At 40.7% G+C, this 26,710-nt stretch overlaps 1 protein-coding gene across 18 annotated transcripts in view; it reads left to right on the forward strand.

The window, feature by feature from the left end:
• The window catches only part of jakmip3 (Janus kinase and microtubule interacting protein 3), a 383,498-nt gene that overhangs the window by 103,065 nt on the left and 253,723 nt on the right, over positions 1-26,710 (forward strand). For all 18 annotated transcript variants that reach the window (XM_072557642.1, XM_072557643.1, XM_072557644.1 and 15 more), the window contains one exon: positions 16,344-16,841. In XM_072557642.1, coding sequence (XP_072413743.1) covers positions 16,344-16,841 — 498 coding nt within the window. The remainder of the gene's footprint in view (positions 1-16,343; positions 16,842-26,710) is intronic.

Here is a 26,710-nt window from a genome sequence, read left to right on the forward strand (position 1 = left end):
TAAGAGTATTGTGGTTGAGTCCTACAGGACAATGCTGCCAGACTGGTCTTGAGGCAGATGGAGCGAGAACCAACGTGAAGGGAACACCGAGTTGGCTGCATTCTCATCAAACTACCTGATGCAGATTTATTTTTTCATGGCAGTACTGGCAGGAGTAATCATTGTATAGTTCTCGTCGAGACAAAGTTCACACAAAACTTTGACAACTTTCAAAAAACTCAGAAACACCCAGGATAAACCAGCTCATTTAACTGACACATCATTCATCAACTTAAATATTTATTCCTTCCACCACTGGCATTGCACAGTGCTAGCAGTGGAGCCAGTTAATAAAATCTACAGCAATTTTCCAAGTCTTTTTCAGTAACACCTTTACAAAGTAGAAGGATAGGGCAATCTATGGGTGAGAGTATCACCAATTGCATGTACCCATCTAAATCACATGAGAACCTGATTTGGAAATTGATCACTGTTCCTTCTTCAATGGGTTAAAATCTTGGAACTACCTCCCTAAAAGCATCATTGATGTACCTACACTATTTGGATTTCAGCAATTCAAGAAGGCAGTCCCATTAGCATTTCCTTAAAGGCAATTAGGAATGAGCACTAAATGCTCACCTTGGCAGCAATACTGATATCCAACAAATTAATGAAACATTTCAAGGGTATACAGTTTCCAAGACAGGTTATTAGATTTGAGTCAGGAGCATTTTTTTCCTCTCATTAGTCAAGGAACCCTGAAGTCAACAATGCTGCAATGATTGGCTGAATCAGCATTAACCAGGAACTTAGTCTAAGATTTTCCCATTTAGTACAGATTTTTATGTCACATTGTGTTTTTAAGGATTGAGGTACCAGAACACACTTAAACTAAAGTACTGTTAATCTGAAATCAATAGAGTCAAACCGTCAATAAGTGCCACATGAGCTTTTCACTTTTTATTAAATGTTGTAGAGTGAAGAAGGCGTTTGGTATGCTTTCCTTTATTGGTCAGAGTATTGAGTACAGGAATTGGGAGGTCATGTTGCAGGACATTGGTTAGGCCACTGTTGGAATATTGTGTGCAATTCTGGTCTCCTTCCTATCGGAAAGATGTTGTGAAACTTGAAAGGTTTCAGAAAAGATTTACAAGGATGTTGCCAGGGTTGGAGGATTTGAGCTGTAGGGAGAGGTTGAATAGGCGTGGGGCTGTTTTTGCTGTATATCTCTCTGACTCTCTGCCTCTATGTTGTATAACAGCCAAATTAAACTTCACCATAAAGTTCATACTATATACCACAAGTGAGATTAAGAAATGAGGACTTTCAATACCACAAATGATCTGAACTAGGAACTCGCTTTGATTGAATGTGTTTACTGGGAATGACAAAATTGAACAAGAGGGTACACAGAAGAGCTTATATCCCTGTTTTACTGTGACATCATTACAATCATACAGTTCTTCCTTGAGGCTTTTTGTTACCTGGTTTGTGCTCTGGAGCTACAAACTGGGGAAAAAAAATCTTGTTTTTACTTGGAATTTTCATCTTACTGAAGAGGCTTCAGCCCAGTCCACATCCAAAAACCTGCTCTGAAAACTCTGCTCACACTTTGACAGCTGTGACAAATTCCATCATAGTGGTCGACCAATCTGCAACATTGCAAAATATCCAACAATATTCGAAATAGAACAATGTGATTTGTTTTTAGAAGAAAAAAAATCAATTCACCCCATCTCCCAATGTTAGCAGATTCTTCATAAAGAATACCAGGATCTGGATCTATATTTGGATTTGCATCTTTGCCAAAACTTAATGTGTTTTTCTTTTGCCGTACCATATCTATGCACCAAGTTCTGTAAACATCTTTCATTAGATCTTGAGATATGTTGTTTAAAAACAGTTAGGCAGATTTAAAGGCACAACAGTACCTCTGCCACATAAGGTGAGGATAGGTAATGAGGATTAGATACAAAGGATACAGTGAGGCAATGATATTCTGCTAAGAAGATGGAGGAAAAATTATACAGTTCACAAATCAAATGCAGAACACATGCAAGGCGTTAACTCAATTTAAATGATGTCAGCTAATTTTCAAATTAATTTTAATTGGCAATAGTATTCTCTTAAATTGACAATAATGTTTTAATATTCTTGAATCCCTTTTGCTAAACTTTCAAATTAGCAGCTAGATACATCTCGAGACACAATGGGCAGAGAGGGGAATGTTTTTGTTATGGTCAGTACTTTGTACCCTATCTGCAGAAGTGTCGGAGCACCCATGGTGACTCCTAAAAGGAAGTCTGTCAGATCTTGTTCCTGCTAATGGTTCCTGGTGGGCCTTCCACACAGGTTCAGTACCCTGGCTGCCTTGATCAGAGAGAAAATTAGCAGCTCCAGTGCTTGGCAGTGCCGTGATAGATGCCCTGGATCTGCTGATACAGCATTACCTGGACTCCCAGGATGGGGGTCAACTAATACTAAAAGTCCTGGGTGGGACAAAGGGGAGGGGTTTGTATGGTGGAGTTTGTGGGGGACGATGCACCATGAAAGCCACAAGCAAGGGCTTTTGTGGAGGGGGTTGGCGGCTGGCCATCAGCAAACACAACTCCTCCATTTCCATGCCTTTGGACATGCAGAAATTATTGCAGATTGAGAGCCCTCGCGCTTCAAATGAGAGGGAATCCATAGGTTTACTTGTTGACTGCCAGGTGGTGATTCCTGGCAGAAAGCCTGCCTGAGAGCTCCTGCACTCGAATGTAAAGTTTAAAAGTAAATATAAAGATAGTAAACATCCCTCCTATTCTCACTGCCTCATTTTCCACGCCCCACCCTTGCCAGTATATAACCCTGTACCCACCCCTATGTGTGATCCATGCTTCATGGCTCCTCAGACTGACTATGCCAACCTATGCCTGCATGATGTGGATTTTCCTGGCTGCGCGAGCAATCATTCCTACCCCTAATTATTCTGGAGGTGGTTTTGGTGAGCTACCCTTTTGAACCACTGCTGTTGGGAAGGCTCTAGGATTTTGATTCATTTGACAGTGCAGGAACAGCAACATAGTTCCGTGGGCACAAGGAGGGGAACGTGTGGATGGTGGTGTTCCCATGTTGCTGCTGCACTTGCCCTTCGATGTAGTAGAGGTCAAAGTTTTGGAAGATGCTGTCAAGGAGCTTCATAAATTGTTGCTATTATTTTATAAACGGTACTCATTTCTTTCCTAGTGTGTCAGCTGCAGAGATTGTAAAGATGTTAAATAGTTGACAATCAAGTGGGTTGCTTTGACCTGGATGGTATTGAGCTTCTTGAGTATTGTTGGAGTTACACTCACCCAAGCGAGAGAGGATGGGGAGGGGGGTGGGTGGGGGGTGGGAGGTGGGAGTTGTATTCTGTCACACTCCTGATCTGTGTCTTGTAGATGATGGGCAGATTTTGAAGATTCAGGAGGTGAGTTATTCACAGAGAATGCCGAGCCTCTGACCTGTCTTTGTAGATACACTCATATGGATGGTACAGTTCAGTTTCTAGCCAATGGTAATCTCAGATTTTGAGACTTCGGGGCACTCATACAAGTTCCAAAGTGTTCACTCACAATTTGCACAATCTTCTCCACAGTTAACCATCTCAAATGTCTGTGACCATCCCCAAAACATGCATATGCCCTGCCCTACCCAAAAGGATCCCTGACCCCCATGTCCAAGGCATTCTGAGGCCACATTTACTGGGGCACCTAAGCTCTCCAAAGGGATGAACTGACCAAGCAGAAGAAATGCACTGGGAATAAACCTACTGTTACCTACTTTGATCTTTGGGTTGTGGGCATCAGGGACTCTAAAATCCCATTTCTGTGCAGACAAATGAATATTTAAATGGCTAGCTGCCTGGGGGATCTATGCATGTATGAACTATAGCCCACACTTAATCCCATCCTTATGTAAATGAGAGGGGCCTGGTTCAGGGGCAGGAATGTGACTCCTGATGCCTTCTAGCATATCTGCCATGGTAGAGATGCTCCCTGACCTAATGAAAATTGAGGTGCAACAGTTAAAAATGAATTAATACAAAGCTAATTGGTACAGTCAGGGCTTAGGCATCATGTTTGTAAGGACATAGCAACTGTATGAGCCCAATGCTGAAGTGCTGTCACACCATTTCGATACAGCTGAGGAGGCCCAGGAGAAAGCTTCATTGAACAAGAGCAGCAAGCGTCACTGGCATTCACTGTAAAATAATTTATAGAATCATACAACACAGTCATGAGACCATTTGGCCTATCATGCCGACATCATCTCCTTGAAACAGTCATCCAATAAAACCTCTGTCCCTGCTCTTTTCTCAAAGCAATGAAAAAGTCTTATTCTCTTCGAGACACAGAATTCTATTCCAAGACTGCTCCATCATCATTGGGATTGCACTTGCCTGCTTCCATTTTTAACTATCTCTTTGCAGCCAGATAATTTCTCTGTAATTGTGCTATGGGAAGGATAGAGAAGGGAGCAAGAGAGGAGGGGGTGCAGTGTTTTTGATAAAGGATAACATTATAGCTGTACTTAGGGAGGATGTTCCTGGGAATACGTCCAGGGAAGTTATTTGGTGGAACTAAGAAATAAGAAAGGGTTGATCACCTTATTGGGATTGCACTATAGCCCCCCAATAGTTAGTGGGAAATTGAGAAATGAAATTGCAGGAAGATTCAGTTATCTCTAAGAATAATAGGGTGGTTATGGTAGGGGATTTTAACTTTCCAAACATTGACAGGAACTGCCATAGTGTTAAGGGTTTAGATGGAGTGGAATTTGTTAAGTGTGTACAAGAAAATTTCCTGATTCAGTATGTGGATGTACTGACTGGAAAAGGTGCAAAACTTGGCCTACTCTTGGGAAACAAGGCAGAGCAAGTGACTGATGAGTCAACTGGGGAAGCTGTTTGGAGCCAGTGACCATAATTCTAAAATAATGATTGAAAAGGTTAGACTGGATATAAAAGTTTAAGTTCTAAGTTGGAAGAAGGCCAACTTTGAAGGTCATGATTTGGAGGTGCCGGTGTTGGACTGGCAAAAAGTTTAAAAATCACACGACACCAGGTTATAGTCCAACAGGTCTCCTTTGTCAGGCAGCTAGTGTAGCAGGACAGTATTAGACAAGAACTTTCAAAAGCTGATTGTGGGTGGATGTTCACAGATAAAGGCATGGCTGGAAAATGGGAAGCCTTCGAAAATGAGATACTGAGAGTCCAAAGATAGTATATTCCTGTTTGGGTAAAAGGCAAGGCTAGTGGGTGTAGGGAATGCTGAATGACTAGAGAAATTGAGGTTTTGGTCAAGAAAAAGAAGGAAGCATATGTCAGATATAGACAGCAGAGATTGAGTGAATCCTAAGAAGAGTATAAAGGCAGTAGGAGTATACTTAAAGAGGGCAAAAAGGGGACATATGATAGCTTTGACAAATAGTATTAAGGAGAATTCCAAGGGATTTTATAAATACACTTAATGACAAAAGGGTAACTAGGGAGAGCATAGGACCCCTCAAAGATCAACAAGGCAGCCTATGTGTGAAACCTCAGGAGATGGCGGAGATACTAAATGAGCATTTTGCATCAGTATTTACTGTGGAAAAGGACATGGAAGATACAAAATGTGGGGAAATAGATGGTGACATCTTGGAAAATGTCCTATATTACAGAGGAGGAGATGCTGGATGTCTTACAACGTATAAAAGTTTTAAAGTTGCCCCTTAGGTCCCTTTTAAATCTTTCACTCTCACTCAAAACCGATGCCCTCGAGTTCTGGACTCCCCCACCTCAGGAAAAGAACTTGTCTATTTATCCTATCCATGCTTGTTATGATATTATAAACCGCTATAAGGTTACCCCTCAGCCTCTAACGCTCCAGGGAAATCAGCCCCAACCTATTCAGCCTGTCCCTGTAGCTCAAACGCTCCAATCCGAGCAACATCCTTGTAAATCTTTTCTGAACCCTGATCATATACCATAGAACTCTGCGGGAAGCAATGGAAGTGATTGCTTGGCCCCTTGGTGAGATATTTAGATTATCAATAGTCACAGGTGAGGTGCTGGAAGACTGAAGGTTGGCTAACATGGTGTCACTATTTAAGAAGGGTGGTAAGGTAAAGCCAGGGAACTATAGACTGGTGAACTTGATATTGGTGAGCAAGTTGTTGAAGAGAATCCTGAGGGACAGGATTTACATGTATTTGGAAAGGAAAGAACTGATTAGGGATAGTCAACATGGCTTTGTGTGTGGGAAATCATGTGAAACTAACTTGATTAAAATTTTAAAGAAGTAGTGAAGAGGATTGATGAGGGCAGAGCAGTGGACATGATCTATACGGACTTCAGTAAGGCATTCAACAAGGTTCCTCATGGTAGACTGGTCAGCAAGGTTTTATCTAGCCATTTGTGTACAGAACTGGCTCGAAGTTGGGAGACAGAGGGTGGAGGGTTGACTTCAGACTGGAGGCCTGTGACCAGTGGTGTGCCACGAGGATCGGTGCTGCATTCAATGCTTTTTGTCATTTTTATATATGTGATTTAGATGTGAACATAGGAGGTATAGTTGGTAAGTTTGCAGATGACACCAAAATTGGAGTTGTACTGGATAGTCAAGAAGGTTACCTCTGAGTACAACGAGATCTTGATCAGATGGGCCAATGGGCCACGGAATGGCAGATGGAGTTAAATTTAGTTAAATGTGAGGGACTGCATTTTGGAAAGTCAAATCAGGGTAAGACTTATATACTTAATGGTTAGGTCCAGGGGAGTGTTGCTGAAAAAAAGAGACCACTGAATGCAGGTTCATTGTTCCTTGAAACTGGAATCTTAGGTCAATAGGATAGTGAAGAAGGCATTTATTTATCCTTTTATTGGTCAGAACATTAAGTACAGGAGTTGGGAGGTTATGTTGCAGCTGTACAGGACATTGGTTAGGCCACTTTTGGAATATTGTGTGCAATTTTCATCTCTCTCCTATAGGAAGGATGTTGTGAAACTTGAAAAGGTTCAGAAAAGATTTACAAGGATGTTGCCAGGGTTGGAGGAATTGAGCTATAGGGAGAGGCTGAACAGGCTGGGGCTGTTTTCCCTGGAGCGTTGGATGCTGAGAGGTGACCTTATAGAGATGTATAAAATCATGAGGGGCATGGATAGGGTAAATAGACAAGGTATTTTCCCTCGGGTGAGGGAGTCCAGAATTAGAGGGCATAGCTTTGGGGTGAGAGGGGAAAGATTTAAAAGGGACCTAAGGGGCAACTTTATCATGCAGATGGTGGTGCATTTATGGAATGAGCTGCCAGAAGAAGTGGTGGAGACTGGTACAGTTACAATATTTGAAAGACCCTGGATGGGTATATGAATAGAAAGGTTTTAGAGGGATATGGACTAAGTGCTGGCAAATGGGACTCTATTCATTTAAGATATCTGGTTGTCATGAACCAGTTGGGCTGCAGGGTCTGTTTCCATACAACTCTATGACTCTACCTATTGCGATCAATTGCCATTAGTGTCCCCCAGTATCTATTCTTAGCTCCCATCTAATTTTCAGCTGCATGCTAACCCTCCTGACATTATCTAAAACCAGACCATTATTTTCCATATAAATGCTAATGATAGCCAACTCTATGTTCCATCCATCTCTCTTGATCCCTTCATTGTCTCAAATCTTTCAGACTTGCCCTCCAACATCTAGTGCTGGATGAGTAGAATTTTCCTCTAATTAAAGTCTGGCAGAAAAAAGCCATTGTTCACTGTACCTATCACAAACTCGATTCCCTTGCTGACTGTGCCTTGGTAACTGTCTGAGGCTGAACTAGAGTTGTCACAATTTGTGTTCTATTCGAGCCCAGGATGAGCTTCCTGCCCAATATTCACATCATTCATAAGATTGCTTATTTCTATCTCAGTAACATCACTTGACTATGTCCTTCCTCATGATCTGCTGCTGAATCCCACATTCACACCTTTGTTATCTGTGGACTTGACTGTTGTAATACAGTCCTGATTGTCCTCTCTAGTACTTCCCTCCTTAACTTGAGGTTACTCAAAGATCCCCTTGCCTATGCCTAACCCACACACTTCTTCCCTTTTTTTTTGCATGTATCTTTTGTGGTTTTACACAAAAGAACTGGCTGGATTCTGTTCATCTCCCATGATAAGGTTGATCTTCTCTCTTAACATTGACTGATGAAGCTTCAGTTTTTTGTATCAGTCACCATTTGAATAGTTTTCTCTGAAGTCAAATGTGATGAAAACTCATCAGCAGTTCTATCAACAACCCAATTGAAATCATGTTAGTCGAATTTTGCCACTAATCTGTGCAGATCATGAATGGAATATTCAATGGATTACCCTGGAAGCTGAATTGTTCTGATAAACTTTGCTGTTTCAAGACTTTTATTTATTCTGAGGGTAAAGTAATCGTCAAAGGATTTCAATACTTTGTCAAAAGGATTCATTGCTTTCTTTTTATCAATGGCAAGCTGTAGCCTCATAGTTCTAATTGTATTTAGCAGTGAAATAACTTGTTCAGCTTCTGATTCAGGATCTAATTTGGATGCAGTTCTATATCTTCAGAAATGTTTCCTCCAAGATGTAAAACTCCATGTTTTATTTGCCCACCTCTGAAATTAAATCTCCTGGCAATACTACTTCAGATGCCATGTCTTTCTGACTTAGTTATTTCTTTTTCTCACTTAAAATGCATATAATTTTGGAATGATTCAATGCTGTGTACTGCTGTACTGAGGGTTTTTCCCACATGTTTGTGGTCATAGTGGAGGACTCCCACCTTGTGACTTTCCTAGATAAATCCCAGCAATCATGGCCTTAATAAGTGATAGCTTTACTGAATGAATCTCACTACCTTCAGCTTTAATAAATGATTTCCGCTCTAATCAGTAAATGAGTCCCACTATTTACTGCTTTAGATTATGAATCCTGTTAATTTAACAGATTTTCCTAGATGAACTGTAGTCTTTAGTTTGTATAAAAGCTTCCTGCCTTTAACCCAATTTGATAATTGATTACCTACCTCTTCTGCAGGATTAGCAGTTTCCTAACTTTCTTCTTCTGTTAGATCTTGTCTGTTTCAACTTCTAAAATGCCACATTTATTGCTTTTGCTCTGGCTTTGTGACGTTTCCTCAGCTGTGACCTCATTTTACATTTCATTTGTGGCCCTTAATTTCCCTTACTGCTGCTCGCTTGTTGTGATGACAATCTGAACTGAAATAGTTCTCTTGCCTTTTGTTTTCCCAATCTATATATCTGCACTATTTTTAAAAAAAGTTTTCCTTTTCCCAGCAAGGTTTTTACCTTTACTCACGGAGCATCTGATGTCAGTTTGCTCTGTGGCTGAACCCTGATTTGAGCCCAATCCTACAGACCATGAGCACTCAATGCAGTCTGTATCTGTCCTGTAACTGTAATCTGTAACCATTACTCCAGTCCAAGGATCTCTGAACACTCTTCTGTTGCAACATGTCTCTTACCATCCCTGAAATGCTTTCTCCATTAACTGCAGGCTGTGTCCTTGTTGAAACTCACTGTGATGTTATCTTCTGTCTGGGCCCTTCAAAGTCCAGCATTTCCTCTTGCGGACTGTCTGAGTGAGCAGAATTTTTAAAGCTTTGCTTAAAGAAATCTTCAGACCTCCAACAATGCCTGCATTGTATAAAGCTACATTGGTACATATTGTGTGAGCTCTCCATCATTGCTCACTAATAGGTAGATTTGCTGTCACCATCCTGTTCCAGGCTAGGGTGGGGTCCTGCTTGGTCTAATGTAGTGGAGAAAACACATTTACGAGTCTAATGAAAAGAGGCTGTTGTCTTAAGTAAAGTATAGTTCATTGCACAATAGCAACTATTTACAAGTGACATTAATATCATGGACATTGCTACAGAATCTGTAAGGAAGCTTCAGATGATTGGTCTTATTTCTTCAAGATCCTGAACTGTATTCCCATCGAGCACGTACTAATTCCATTAGTGCTTAAGGCATTCCACAGCATTGACTCTTTTAGAACTCTGCAACCCTTATCTAGCAATCTCCATCGTACACCAGATCTTCCCTTTTGATCCCCCTGCCCTCAACCCACTACCAGTGGTGTAACATTTCTTACTTTAACAACTCCCTTCAGTTCTGATGAAAGGATGCCAACTTGGAAGGTTAATGCTGTTTCTCTTCAAAGATGCTCACTGACCTGCTGAGTATTTCCAGATTGGGGCCTCACTAATCTCATCACTTGATCTCTTTTGTGAGTGGTGTGGATGTACCTCATTTTGCAGCTCCGCCCCTAACATGGCTATTAAATCTGAGGGGATCAGGTCCAAGGTAAAATTGTAGATATATGCTGCTTTAACAAATGTCAATGTTGCTTATATTGAATGTTGTAAACTTAGAGTACCCAAATGGAATGTGTGTACATGTTAAAATATATTAATGTTCTCAGAGGTGAAACATTCAGGTGGCTTTGATATTCTTATGCGTAAAATACTCTGAGTCAGCCAACAGTAGTATTGCTTAATTAATCTGACTTGAATGAAATGTTATTTTTACCTGTTCATTTCCATTGCTTAAGAAGAACATCGATAAACTCCTAGTTTGACATGTCCTGGTTTTACAGGTGACAAATTTGATCTCTCACTTGCTAATATTTTTTGTGTATTTATGTGAAACGGGCAGGCCTCATGCCACATTGGGCAGTGTCCCTGCCTCTTGGCCAGAATCTCTTATTGACCATAGAAGGTGCATTCATGGCATGGCCAAATTAATTTTCAGCCTGTAGATCCTTCCAGTCCTCCTGATAGTGGGAGGGAAGTGTAGAAGAGTTGCTTGGCAGCCATCCTCCAGAAGGCAATTGCAAACCACTGCAGTACAGACAGAACAATCCAGCCAAAGTCCAGCCATTAGATCCGAAACATGCACTCGCCATGACAGAGCATCATACTTGATTGGCTCCCTATTCACCAACTTAAACATTCAACCCCACTCCCCGCCCCCCCCCCCCCACCCCCCACTCCCCCGCCCAACCCCCACCATTAGAGCAGGGGCAGCTCTGTATACCATTTGTCAAATGCACAGCAGCAAATTGGCAAAACACTCACAAACCTGAAACCTGCAACCTGTCACACTTAAAAGGACAAGAAAGGTAGACACATGGGAATTCTACCACCTGCAATTTTCCCTCCATGCTAATGTCAGGATAAAATATTAGATTAACCTGCTACTCCATGTGCAAGATGTCCACAGTACAACTCCCACTCCCATCAGGTTGTCCAGCTGACTACATACCTTATAACTAAGCAATAGCAAAAAAAAAATGTGAATACAAAAACATATCGTGTAAAAACAGAAGATGCAGCAACTGATTTGATGTGTGAATTCTTTGGATGATTCCATGTTGTTAACTACAAGGAGCAGTTGAAGTATGTACCTTGCTTCTGTTTAGGTGTCTTTGAAATGTTATGGAAAAGCTGAGTATCTTTGATGTGGATGAGCTAGAAATGTGGGTGACGTTGACACATCTTTTGTGGCATATAATCTTGGGCCATCCATGACATGAGAGGATTGTTTTACATTGTCAGATTTCTGAAATGAAGGGGTTTCTCCTCAAATGTATTCCAAGTTCTGTGGGTATTACATCAGTCTAGCTGCAACCTCTGGGCAGAACAATGTTCTGAAATGAATACCCTGGAGAATTAAGCAGTGTAATCCTTTTCACACCTGCCTCCTCCAGTGTCGCTTCCACTTTGCCAGACTCAAGCAAGGAAATGGATACTGTACTCGTCTGTCCCTTTGGTGTAAAGCATTTGCATGATTTGTACTAAGTGTGATGTTGCACAGAAATTCTTTTCTCAACTCATGTCTCCATTGCACTTTGCCGCACTTGATTTTTGCAAGCTATGTTTTGCTCTCATCTTTGATAGTGTTATTTTTAAAACTTGGAATGCTGATTAAATCTTTCCCCTTGTTTGTGATCACTCAGTTTTACAGCAATACCTCCTGCTAATCTCCCCAGAACACAAAATGGTTTGTGTATTGTATCCTAATCTAGGCATATTCTTTGATAAACTGCATGCTTAAATTAGACCAGAAGCTTATAACTTTGGAACTGCTCCTTGTGATGTACGGCGATTTGACAATTTTCTTAATGCTCGTTTGGATGAATCTATAATGACTCCTCCATAGTTTTATCCTGACTCACTCCTCAATATGGTAAAAACAATGACTGCAGATGCTGGAAATCAGATTCTGGATTAGTGGTGCTGGAAGAGCACAGCAGTTCAGGCAGCATCCAAGTAGCTTCGAAATCTACTTGGATGCTGCCTGAACTGCTGTGCTCTTCCAGCACCACTAATCCAGAATTACTCCTCAATATGCATTTTTACTTTTTGAAATGTAAACAAGTCACTGCAAACATCAGCAGGAAAAATTATTCCTATCTGTATATATAAAAAAGACGCTGATAACGTGGCATAACATATATTGCAAATCAAACTGTAGGAAATAACAGGGAGTCCGTTTATTTTTACAGATCCCTACAAAAGCTCTGGAACAGCCTCAAATTGAAATGAAGTTCTTCAATTATATTTATAACAATGGACTCTCTCAGCATTAGGGATGATCCCGTCCCCAGGAATTAGTTAACACTGGGATGAATTGAGGTCCAACTGATGCATCCACTTCATAATGGTGTGAAAGTTATCCATGTCAGCGCAATAGACCATAAGGATAATCTTTGACCATCACTATTTATCTTCAAGCAATAAGGATGTCAGCATGCAGAGAAAAATATAACTCTGGAAACCTTCCTGTATATCTGAAAGATCAAGTTTTAAGTGCCCTTAAACATGACAGAACACATGACGTTCCAAATTCCTTTTCAGAAACAGAGAGAAGCATAAATTAACTCAAATTAACTTAATCTCTAATTTTTGATTTTATGTTACATTTTTCTTTTAATGCTGCACCTTTAGGACGAGACGCCACATGATACTGTCACTACAATAATATTCCAAAGGATCAGATAAATGCCCTGGTGAAGTGGGTTCAAATCCTGGCATGGCAACCGGTGGAATTTAAAATCAATCTGTACAATCGAGAATATAAAACCAGTCTCCGTAATGGTGACCATGACAACTGATAGTGATTGTTGTTAAATATCTGTCTGCTTCACAAATGCCATTTAAGGAAGAGAATCTGTTACTTTTACCTGGTTTAGTCCACATTCCCAGCAACGTAGTTCACTCTTAACTGCCCTCTGCAATGGTCTAATAAACCATTCAGTTCTAGGCAGTTAGGGATACGCCAGAGTGATGCCCACATCTTACGAAGGAATAAAAAAATTGCAGTGGACATGACTGTTCACCTAGATTTAGCTCTGCATCACTGCATAAATTTGCTAAAGTAAGGAATTCATCATTTCACAAGCACAATGTGAAGGCATAATGTACACAGTCGAAAATCATACAGAAAGAGTTATTTGATGCGAAAGCTCTTTTTGGAATAGAATCCCTCCAGTGTTGAAGCAGCCATTTAGACCGTACTGATCCTCCAAAGGGTGTCCCATCCAGAACCCATCCCCCATAACCTATCCCTGCATTTCCCATGGCTACCTCACCTAGTCTGCCCATACCTCACACTAAGGGCAATTTAGCATGGCCAGTTCACCTAACCCGCACCTCTTTGGACTTTGAGAGGGAACTGGAGGAAATCTGAGGAGAACGTGTAAACACCCGATAGTCATTTGAGGGTGGAATCGAACATTGGTCCCTGATGCTGTGAGGTAGCAGTGCTAACCACTGAGCCACTATGCTGTCCCTTTCTTCATTTGTTCTTGTAATGTCTGTACCATATGGTCACAGAGTCATACCGTACAGAAACAGACCCTTCAGTCCAACTCATCTGTGCCGACCAGACATCTCAAACTGACTGAGACCCATTTGCCAGCACTTGGTCCATATGCCTGTAAAGCTTTCCTATTCGTATACCATCCAGATGCCTTTTAACTGTTGTAATTGTACCAGCCTCCACCACTTCCTCTTTCCATACACAGACCACCCTCTGTATGAAAAGGTTACTGCTCAGGTTCTTTGTAAATCTTTCCCCACTCACCTTAAACCTATGCCCTCTAGTTTTGGACTCCCCTGACTGAGGAAAAGGACCATGGCTACTCACCTTGTACATGTCCTTCATGATTTTATAAACCTCTATAAGGTCACCCCTCAACCTTTAATGCTCTGGGGAAAAAAGCCTCAGCCTATTCAGCCTCTCCCTACAGCTCAAACCCGCCAGTCCTGACAACATTCTTGTAGATCTTTTCTGCAACATCTCAAGCTTAATAACATCCTTCCTATTGAAGGTCGACCAGAATTTCAAAATGGCTTCACTAATGTCCTGGGCGAAAGTGAGGACTTCAGATGCTGGAGATGAGAGTTGAGAATATGGTGCTTGAAAAGCACAGCAGGTCAGGCAGCATCTGAGGAACAGGAGAGTCGATGTTTCAGGCAAAAGCCCTTCATCAGGAATGAGGCTGCGAGCCAAGGGGTTCGTGAGATAAATGAGAGGGGGGTGGGGTTGGGGGGGAAGGTAGCTGAGAGGTAGATGAAGGTGGGGGTGAAGGTAATAGGTCAGAGGGGAGGCTAGAGCGGATAGGTGGGAAGAAATATGGACAGGTAGGATAGGCGTTGGATGGCAATGGAGGAAGCCTAGGACCTAGGAGGGGGCGTTGAAGTATTCGGCCATGGGGCGGTGGGGTTGGTTGGTTGGCGCGGGTGTCCCTGAGATGTTCTCTGAACCGCTCTGCAAATAGGCATCCTACCTCCTCAATGTAGGCGGGACCGCATCGGGAGCAACAGATATAATAAATGATGTGTGGAAGTGCAGGGGGGTGTGGAAGGATCCTTTGGGGCCTTGGACGGAGGTGAGGGGGGAGGGTGGGCGTTCGATGTGTGAGATATTTTAAATTGAATGGAATCAAACACAGTTGCCTAACTGCATCTTCCCCATCAGACAATTCAGTCTGATGAACAATGTAAGTCGCTGTATAATAACTGATCAGCTTATCTAAACCAGTTGATACTTTTGACTGTTACTAGCTGGAAGCCTGAGCTAATGACAGAGCAGCTGAAATCTGATTGAATGATTGGGACCATTGACTTCAACAGGAGGTAAACAACAGGTTATATGTAAATTGCTATCAAATATCATTAATTTCTCAGACTAATGTAACCGTCTAATTGTAGAATGAGAATGCAGTTTACAGGCATTAAGGAAGACCAGAAATGAAAAGACAGCCATTTCACGTGCTAGTAGATGTGTGTAATGATGTGTGTAATGATTTCAGTCCAATAAAATGTCATTAATTGATTGTGTTATGAAAAAATCTTTAAGAAAACATTTAAAAAGGTTAACAAAAATATATAAAATCATAAAGGAGGCCAAATAATGAAAGCCATCACATACTGTGTGAAACATTTCCTTTCCTGTAGTTTAAATAAATTGTCTCTCATTTAGCTGGAAAAAAAATGACTGTGTTAACCAACTATCCTATTTAGATCAACAAGTTCAGGGAATTACAAGAGAAGCTGTGAGTTGCAAATGTTTGGAATTTGCTGGACAATTTCTGCTGTTCTGCATCAGCTGGTCTTTCTTAAAGTTACCTGAAGTTCTAGCCCAATCTCCTCCCTACACCATTACAAATTCCACTTCCAGACTGCTGTAATGCAATTGTTTTCAAGTTGAAATGTGCAGATTAATATCTAATTAAATGTTTATTCTATGAAACGCTCCGTTTTATCAAGGACTGATCTTGTATTTCTTGAAAGCATTCAGTTAGGTTCACAATATATTACTTTGTCATCTGGCAGCTTAGGACAGGTGATGACATTAAGAAAGATGGGAAAATAGGAAAATGTTTTATTTTCATAGAGGTTAAAAAATTTGTGTAAATTCCAATAATCTCATTCGAAAATTCTCAATAGAAAAATAGTCTCATTGCTCATCCTACTATGTTGGAATAACCTAAAATTCCAGGAATAATTTCTTATCAATGGTATTTTTCAGTGTAAAACGTTGTTACATACATAAATCAACACATTTAAATTTTAAAAAATTGAAAACAGTTGTCTTGATTACAATGAGCATTGTGAAATCATGACCATGTTTATGACCGATTCCCTCGGTTGGAATTAGTTTGCCTTATTTCCTTTCTATACGCAAATAGAGACATGACAGTTAGGTTATTCAGGAATAAAGCTACAGTAAAGAGCACACAGCTACTTAGTTTTGTGTTTGAAGACTTAATCTGAAAATACATGTGGGTTTCATTGTGCTGTGTTCTTCAGGTTGCCAAGTTGGAACGAGAAAAAAATCAAGAAGGAAAGCTGATCAGGGAGCAGGAGCAGCATAAACACACTGTGGTAGTAACTGAACTCAAAGCCAAGCTGCATGAAGAAAAAATGAAAGAACTCCAGACTGTGCGAGAGAGTCTGTTACGGCAGCATGAAGGTGAGCTTCTCCGAATCATCAAAATAAAAGACAATGAGAACCAGAGACTTCAGGCACTTGTTACCGCCTTGCGTGATGGAGCTGCTGACAAAGTTAAAACAATGCTTTATAATGAAGCTAAAGAAGAGGCCAAGAAAGTATTTGAGGTTGAGAAAATCAAACTGCAACAAGAAATCTCTGATTTGAAGGGGGCTAAAAAACATGTGGAGGAAGCATTAAGTCAGGCTGTTCATGCTGACAAGATGAAGGCTGCAGAGATAAGAAGTGTGTACCACCTGCATCAAGAGGAAATCTCCAGGATAAAAAGAGACTGTGAAAGGGAGATTCGTAGGCTGGTACGTATCGATTTCTTAACCTTGTAAATACTGCTCGTAAACATATGTTTTATCAGCAAGTTCAATATAAAGATTATTTTAAATGATGGTAAGTGTGAGATTTGCTGCAATAAATCCTTGACCCTATACCTGAGGTTTGCAATAGCATTTAACTAAACAATATACATCTTTTAACCCACAGTTTTATGAGATTTGGTTCCGAACAAGTTATAACTTTTTATTTACTTAAAAAAAATGACCTTCAAGTTATACCATAAAGGACTGCAGTTCATTTTGAAGAGTTGCACAATCCTGCCAATAATTCATAGTGTCCCACAGTGTGCTGCATGGCACCAACTGACAGTGTAATAAAGAGAATGACTAACTATGAAATATAAATCTGAATATTTACTAAGGAATATTTTGCTCAACCTTAATTTCCAGAATGGTTGTGATTGTTCATATTTTAATTTGATATTTGATTGAATTTCAGGTCAGTCTGGAGCCAATATTGCCCAGGTCACATGATGTGTTGTCAGCCATATTAATAACTATTGTGGCTATTTGAAAAAAAAATATAGCTTTACCATTTATAATATTGTCTATACTGGACTATATTGGACATAACTTAATTCAGTCAAGAGTAATGATTAGGCAAGTGAATTAGACAAGATCAGCACCATTAGTCAAAGTAAGTTAATAACTAATGCAGCTTCAACACTCCAGTCACTAAATGCAATAGATCAGGTTTGATGTTAAAATGGCATATGTAGAAGGTAATAACATACACATGTTGAAATACTTTTCCCTCATATGGGTCTTATCTAGAAATGATTGCTGGAATAAGAGTGTGATAATTTGCATAAAGATAAGAGTCCAGATATTTGAAAACTATGTGTGTATTTCAGCAATTACACATGCAGGTCTGTCCCACAGTCAGTGACATTAACTCAACCACATGTGCTGGGCTCACCATGCAGGCAGTATAGTACTTACAAGCTCCTGGAGGGGTGCCTTATTTAAAGCCATCGTGTTTGATTGAGGGAGTCAGTAATGGGAAAGCAGGTGGACACTGTGCTTGTTGCTGAATCTCTCTCCTGTGAGCCTCATCATCTCCTTATTCGCCTAGCCTGAAATACATCCTTGTCTCTTACTCTCTGTTCCATACTACTCAGCCAATTTTATGTCCACATTGCTACTGACCCTTTAATTCCATGAGCTATCATTGTCCAGTCTGTAGTGTGGCACTGTCATTAATGTCTTTTGAAAGTCTGTGTACAGCTCATCGAAGAACTCCAGTACGTTAGTTATTTGCACCATATTTTGTATTTTGCTTGGAATGACTGATTGTAAAGCTTATCTCTTGGTGGCTACTGAAGTTGATTTTTAAATAAATCAGCATTTGAAAGGAAATTGTTTGGCTAGTGGAGCCTGCCACTCATTTGGTGTGTGGCTGGAATTAAAATCAATGTCAGGAAACTTCCATTAGAAATGTTAGTTTTTCTAGAGTAATGCAGGGAGTAATATTGGAATACTACGATAACAAGCATTTTTCAAACATTGCATAATTACCCTAGAATAATTAAAATCAAAATTGGAATGTGTGATATGAGTTACAGTTGCTAAAATAGGCTAAATGCCAAAGTAATTAATAAAGACTGACTTGCCTTTTCCTCACACTTTTATCATTAGACTATCAAAGAATTTGGCCATGTACTGCTGCTGCTCAGTTGCAAAGGACCTCAGATGTTTGGATAATTGCAAAGCGTGAACTTCAAAGGAATACCACACAGCTATACCATTAAGTAAAATAATTAACTGTTATCCTTCCTTCTAGTCTCAACCAGACATATTTCTCCAAATTCAAAGATACAATTTACGAGGAACTGCTGATGGCATAGAAAGCACACACATTTATAACATGCCCTTCTGTACATGAGAAGCAGCCCTTTTACTCTTAGAATGGCGGTCAGACTGCTGAATGGTGTACATGTAATGCTGTACTAGATTTGCCTTTAACCGTGGTAATTAAGTTGTCAAACCTAGTCAAATCAAAATGATCAAATCTTAAATTGTCAAATGCTAGTTGAATTGCATGCTGCAACCAAGGAGCTTTCAAGTTCTACAATGTTTCGAGCAAACGTAATTTTATTTCAGAATTTTTAAAAAAATTTCGTGACTTAGCTGGAATTACATAACCCAGCTTTAAACAACCATTCTGAAGAAGAGTCAAATAGGACTTGAAATGTTAACTCTTGTTTCTCTCTCCAGGGATACTGCCAGAGCTGTTGATTTTCTCGAGCATCCCGTGCTTGTTTACAACTCTATCGCATTCTATTTCAGTCTTCTTGGATTGACTATATTTAATTTAAAAATTAAAATTTCCGATCATTTTATCAATTAACTGCTTATAATATGTCTGGCATCCCTGGTGCTCTTTTACAATACAAGTCTGGTCATCTTGCTGCAGAAAGGATGTTATTAAACTGAAAAGATGCAAAGCAAGGATTTTCAGGGATGGGCAGCATCGTGCTCAGCACTGCTGCCCCACACCACCAGGGACACAGGTTCTATTCCAGCCTTGGGTGACTGTCTGTGTGGAGTTGCTACATTCTCCCCTTCTCTGTGTGGCTACCCTCCAGGTGCTCCGGTTTCCTCCCGCAGTCCAAAGATGTGCAGGTTAGGTGGATTGGCAATGTAAAATTGCCCATGGTGTCCAGAGATGTGCAGGCAAGGTGAGCTAGCCTTGGAAAATGCATAGATAGGATAGGAGGGTGGGTCTGGGTGGAATGCTGTTCAGAGGGTTGGTGTGGGTTCGATGAGCTGAATGGCCTGCTTCCACAATGTATGCATTCTGTGATTCTATATTGCTGAGACTGGAAGATTTGAGTTACAAGGTGGGGATGAATAGGCTGGGACTTCCCTGTAATGTAGGAGGCTGAGGGATGACCTAACAGAGGTTTATAAAATTTTGAAGAGCATAGATAAGATGAATAACCAAGGTCATTTCCTCAGGGTAGGGGAGTCCAAAATGAGAGGGCATAGGTTTAAGGTGAGGGGGGAATGATTTAAAAGTGACCTGAGGGATGGTGGATCTAATGCAGAAAGAGCTGCCAGAGGAAGGTGTAGAGGCAAGTACAATTACAAAATTTAAGAGATTTGGACAAGTACATGGCTAAGAAAGGTTTCGAGGGATATGGGTCAAACGCAGGCAAATGGGACTACTTCAGTTCAGGAAACCTGGTTGGCGGTGGATGGGTTGAGCTGAAGGTTGCTGTGCTGTATGACTATGACTCCATGACTCTCTGTTAAGTAAATGATTTTAGAGGATTGGATGATGATGGAATTGGTGGTAGTGACTGCGCAATCCTTATGTAGACAAACACCCGCTCACACTGTGGGCAGCTTCCGCCATGTTGTATGATATGACCAATGTACTAAATTGAATAGATTCAGGGCAGATCCAATGATTCAATTTGATTTCGTTTATTTATTGTCACATAGATTTTGTTACCAAATACAGTGAGAAGTGTTGTATCGTGTCACCACTCCGGTGCAATCTTAAAACACAAAAATAAACTAAACATAGAATATAAAGGCAGAAAAATAAAGAAAAAGTATTCAACTTTACATTCCTTCTTGTTAAGTGCTCTGCCATGGGCCATAGGCCTAGTGGACAGGCATGAGTCCTCTTTGTCATGCTGCTGCTAGAAGTAAAGTCATCACTCTTTGACGCCATCTCACCTCCACTGATACTCCCACTACTATGAATCCTCACTGGGCCTTGCCTATGCAGACACCAGCAATGCTGCTGGGTACTGCACTGGTCCAAACTCAACTCTGCTATGGCCATGAGTCCACTTCGGGCCCACTTCATGGTGGAAAATTGAAAACCTAACCAGAAGAGCAGACTCAATGAGCACCTCAATCATCAGTGATGGTGCAGCCCAGAAAGTGTGTGCAAAAGACAAGGCTGATAAGGGCAACTCTTTCACACAGAGGGTGGTACATGTATGGAATGAGCTGCCAGAGGAAGTGGTTGAGGCTGGCATAATTGCAACATTTAAAAGGCATTTGGATGGGTATATGAATAGGAAGGGTTTGGTGGGATATGGGCCGGGTGATGGCAGGTGGGACTAGATTGGGTTGGGATATCTGGTCGGCATGGAAGGGTTGGACCAAAGGGTCTGTTTCCATGCTGTATATCTATGACTATGACTCTGTGTCTTTCTAACCACTTTTAGCCAGAAATGGTCAAATCATTTCAGCCTCTGCCTTATAATCCCCACCATGACAGAGGATAGTTTTTCACAAATTTGATTGACTTAATTTGAATCCAAAAAGTCACTGAACACACCAAGTACTGCAAAGACCGTGGACCCTGACAACATTCTCGGACTAGACATGCTTCTAGCTGGGCTATTAGAGTACAGCTGCAGTACCACAATCTACCCGCCAAGGTGGAAACTTACCCACGTTCTTCCTGTCTGGATTGGCTTTTTTTTTCAATGTGACCATCACACTTTCATCACTCTCATCTTAAACATCACGAAAGTGATTAAGGAGTCACTAACAGTGCTATTGAGTGTGACTTACTGACCCATAACCTGCTTTTGATGTTTGAGTTCCACCAAAGACACTCCGATCCAAAGCTCCATTCAGTCTTCAATCTTCATCCAAATACTGACAAAAACAGGTGGATTCCTGAGGAGGAGTGAGTGTGACTGCCCTCAATGTCAAGGCAACAGTTGATTGTTTGTGTGACATCAAGGGACCTGGTAAAATTAATGTCAATGGGAATTGGAGAAAAACTTTTTACCAGCTGATGTCATACCCAGTACAGTATTTGTTGTGATTATTGGAGTTGAATCACCTCAGCACCAAGATATACTGCTGGAGTTCTTCAGTATAGTCTTTTAAACCCAATCATTGACAGGTGCTTTGCCTTCTACCATGATAAAGGACAAGGACTACAGACACATGGGGCCATCATCACCTCCAAGTATCCTTCCAAGTCACTCACCATCCTCACTTAGAAATTCTTTCACTATCATTCAATCAAAATCCTGGAACTCCCTTTTCAACAACAATGCAAGTATACCTATGCCACACAGACTCCTTTGGCTTAAAAAAGTAGTTCACCATCACCTTCAGAAAAGAATCATGGAGTTATACAGCATAGAAACAGACCCTTCAGCCCAACTAGTTGGCGCCAACCATGTTCCCAAACTAAACTGGTCCTGCTTACCTGTGTTTGACCCATATCCCTCCAAACCTTCCTTATTCATGTAATTATCCAACTTTCTTTTAAACTTTGTAACTTACCTGCATCCATTATTTCCTCTCGCAGCTTATTCCATGTATGAACACTCTCTGGCAACAAAAAGTCGCTCCGCATGTCCTTTTAAAAATGTTTGCCTCTCACCTTAAGTATATGCCCTTAGTTTTGAAATCCCCTAGCCTAGGGAAAAGACTCTTTCTATTCAACTTATGTATGTCCCTCACTATTTTAGAGATCTCTATAAGGTCACCCTTCAACTTTTTATTCTCCATTGAAAAAGATCCCAGCCTATTTCGATGACTCAAGCCCTCCATTCTTGGCAACATCCTGGTAAATCTTTTCTGAACCCTCTCCAATTTAATAATATCCTTCCTATAGCAGGGCATCAAAGCTGCACACAGTATTCAAGAACAGGCCATACCAACATCTTTTACAACCTCAATATGGTGTCCCACCTTCTAATCTCAAAGGTCTTAGCAACGAAGTCAAGTGTGCAAATTTCAAGGAATTATGTACCCGAACCCCTAGGTCTCCAATGTCAAGGCAACAGTTGATTGTTTGTGTGACATCAAGGGACCTGGTAAAATTAATGTCAATGGGAATTGGAGAAAAACTTTTTACCAGCTGATGTCATACCCAGTACAGTATTTGTTGTGATTATTGGAGTTGAATCACCTCAGCACCAAGATATACTGCTGGAGTTCTTCAGTATAGTCTTTTAAACCCAATCATTGACAGGTGCTTTGCCTTCTACCATGATAAAGGACAAGGACTACAGACACATGGGGCCATCATCACCTCCAAGTCTACCAAGACTACCAAGAGCCCTACTGATAATTGAATATGTCCTGCCCTTGTTTGTTTTACCAAATTAAATTCTGTCTTCCACTCCTCAGCCCATTGACCCAGCTGATCTAGAACCCTTTGTAACCTTAGATAACCTTCTTCACTACCACTATACCACCAATTTTGGAGTCATCCGCAAACTTGCTAACCATGCCCCTTACATTCTCATCCAAATACTTAGATAAATGACAAACAAAATTGGACCCACCACTGATTCCTGTGGAACTCCGCTGGTCACAGGCCTCCAGTCTGAAAAACAACCCTTCACCACCACCCTCTGTCTCTGGCCATCAAGTCAATTTTGTATCCAGTTGACAAGCTAATTAGTCTACCAGATAGAACCCTGTGAAAGGCTTTACTAAGGTCCATGTAAACAACATCTACCACTCATCAATCTTTTTGATTACTGCCTCAAAAAACTCAATCAAGTTTGTTAGACACGGAATTATGCATGGGGAATAAAATCCTAGAATCCCTACAGTGTGGAAATAGGCCCTTCGGCCCAACAAGTCCACATCTCCCCTCCAAGGAATAACCCACCCAGACCCATTCCTCTACCCTATTATCCTATATTTACCCCTGACTAATGCACCCAACCCACACATAAATACTGTTCTTGCCATTGAAGATACTGGAGAAGGACATTCAGTGAGCATTCCTGTCCTTAATGACGGTGGAGCCCAGAAAACTATGCAAAAGACAAGGCTAATGTATTTGCAACCACTTTGATCTGGAAATGTATAAAACTTCTCAATTAGACTAATGTATATTGATATACTTCAGTCTCTATGCTAAATTTGTAAATTATTTCCCTGTTCTGATATGATACTTTGATTCTAGTACGTACAAAGTGAGGTACTGTAGTGTCAACTCAGTGTTAAATTACAATTTCACAAATTCACATAAGCAGTTGAAATTATATTGTGGACATTGGGATTTCTAATGGGACAGGTCGACCCATGAGTGTCACATAGGACATTGGGTTTTGTGGACAGGAACAGCACTCAGATTTCAAGAATTAGTTTTAATTAGAATTAAGATTGCTTGTCCATTCTCCTATTACATTCTTGTATCACATTTTACAGATGTCTATCTCTGGGCAACTTTTAATGACTAGATTCAGTACTATCCTCTTTAGCTATAAATGCTAATAGCTGTGAGTTTCCCCAGAAAACAAGCCAAAGACCATTGTATTGAAGTCCATCCATGGAAGAGCGAGTATCAAGGATTCCATTAAACCAGCCAGTGCCTTTGGGCAACAGTCATGCTTTATCCCAAGTTCACCAGCTCAAAAGATAAAAGTTAAAAAGTGGATAGATTTCTGTGCAATGCATATGCTTAACTAAGCTCTTGCGTGATGTTACTATTGTGGAGAAGATACCATTTGAAACAGTGCTTAGCATTGAAACAGAGTAATGATTTAATTCAGTAGTTCTCTTGGATTTAATTAAAATCGCTACCTTTACTTAATTATTTGTCAAATAGAAATGATTTGCAACTATACCAGTTAGTAACTTCAGATGCCTCAGGTGTCCCAGAATTTCTTGCTGACTGTTGTACCAGAAATGACCTTTCATAATTCATATAGCAAAATACATGACTCAGTGTGAAGGAGACCTAAAGTCTCTCTGAATAATGGAACTTAAAGTGACAACTAGTGATTATTCTAACATTGTCTAATCAAATTGATCTGTGTATAGAGCAGTCACTGACCGAAACTAGTCTGATCTATTAGCATGCTGGCATAAAGTAATGGTGGATTTGCAAAGCATGCACTATCTCTATTCTAAAACCTTGCTCACACAGAGCAGAATCCTAGCCTGCAGTTATATTTGCCAACCTTATCCACATATAGATCTCAACAGCCCATTAGTCAGCGAGCTCTCCCATTTACCATTGTTCAGTTCTGTTTGCTATTGTGTTCCTACACAAAATGAGACAACATTGAACGATGTAGAGAGAAATGAGATTTAATTAATTGGCTCCATGGTGCATATCCTTTTTTTTTAATCAATTTCTTTGGTAAGAGGTATGTACTTGTATAAAAGTCAAATATTTTAGCCTTTATTTAAAGGTTAAATTTATGACATGGATACTAGTTTTTAGGGGCTGAAATTCATGTTACAATCCAAAATACTGTATCATTAGCAGAAGTCCAATTGATCTCTAAACAAATAAAGAAAAAAACTCAATGAATTACAGCACAGGCTGCTACATAATTACTTGTCTTCACTGCAACTTTGAACGCTTTCACTTTAAACACTGCTGTATATTTTTTGGTTTTTCTGGAGGATATTTTTACACAAAATGAAGAAGAAATATCAAAAACCTCAACTAGGTATATGGCTATATTCCATGAGTGCTAGAGGGGAACTGAGCTCAGCTGAGCTGCCACAAAGGGAGGTTGTCATCTAACTCTGACCTGATGCGTCTTAAACTTTCGCGCCAAATTCTTCCATTTCCCTCTGTTTTCTCTCGTCTACTGTTGTTTTCGTTTTTCAAACAAACATTTTAAGCTTTTATTTCTGATTTTAAAAAAAATCAGACATTTGACTCTTGTACAATCTCACTGATCAAGGGGGACACGGTAGCACAGTGGTTAGCACTGCTGCCTCAGCGCCAGAGACCTGGGTTCAATTCCAGCCTCAGGCAACTGTCTGCGTGGAGTTTGCACATTCTCCCTGTGTCTGCATGGGTTTTCTCCGGGTGCTCCGGTTTCCTCCCACAGTCCAAAAAGGTTAGGTGAATTGGCCATGCTAAATTGCCCACAGTGTTAGGTGAAGGGGTAAATGCAGGGGAAATGGTCTGGGTGGGTTGCTCTTTGGAGGGTCGGTGTGGACTTGTTGGGCCGAAGGGCCTGTTTCCATATTGTAAGTAATCTAATCTAAAACATTGTAGCTGTAACATTTATGCACAGGATAAGACCTTTCCTCACAAATGTTGAGCAGTTATCTGTGAAGAATGAGGGTTGACTTTTACGCAAGATGTATGGAAAGTTCCAGATTTTGTGGCCAACAACAGGGGGTCGGCCTTTACTTGAGATTGACTTTTACTCGAGTATATACGGCATTTGTTCTCTTAGCTTGATGTACCAATCCTTTCTAAGGTGCAAATAATTTTATCCTGTGGCTTTTTACAAGTTGTGTCTTTTTCCATCTGGAACAAGGGAATGGGTGTGTCAGGATTCTTTTAAGGTATAATCTGAAAGAATAATAGTGTACATGAGTTGAGCTAAAAGGAGAAGAAATTTCACACATATCAGATGCATGGTGCAAACAGAACCACATGATCAATTGTAACGGGGCCCACATCCAACCCTGTGGAAATTGCTAATCAAAGTCAAGAGTGTGGTGCTGGAAAAGTACAGCAGGTCAGGCAGCATCCGTAGAGTAGGCAAATCAACATTTCAGGCAAAAGCTCTTCATCAGGAATTGCTAATCATTCCACTTATGCAGCATAAGTAGCTGCCATTACAGGCCGATGAAAGTTCTGTTTTTGCAGGTCAATGAAGAAATTCTTGGAAATTACTGAGACTTAACAAGGTCTGCACCATTTTCTGAAATCAGGCATCCCAGTGAGGGAGGATTCGGGACACTCCTTGTGGGATTGTGAGTTGAAATATTGGGATCACGAACTCTGATACAGCCAGGGCTGCTGCAGCGCTCTTCCACTTCCCACACCATCTCCTGTTGTCATGTGCCCTCCCTATCCCTGCTCACACAATTCTGCCTGAGATGTCACAACAAGTTTCGAGCCTTGAAGG

This window comes from Chiloscyllium punctatum, chromosome 38, assembly GCF_047496795.1.
Source record: "Chiloscyllium punctatum isolate Juve2018m chromosome 38, sChiPun1.3, whole genome shotgun sequence".
NCBI classification, from domain to species: Eukaryota; Metazoa; Chordata; class Chondrichthyes; order Orectolobiformes; family Hemiscylliidae; genus Chiloscyllium; species Chiloscyllium punctatum.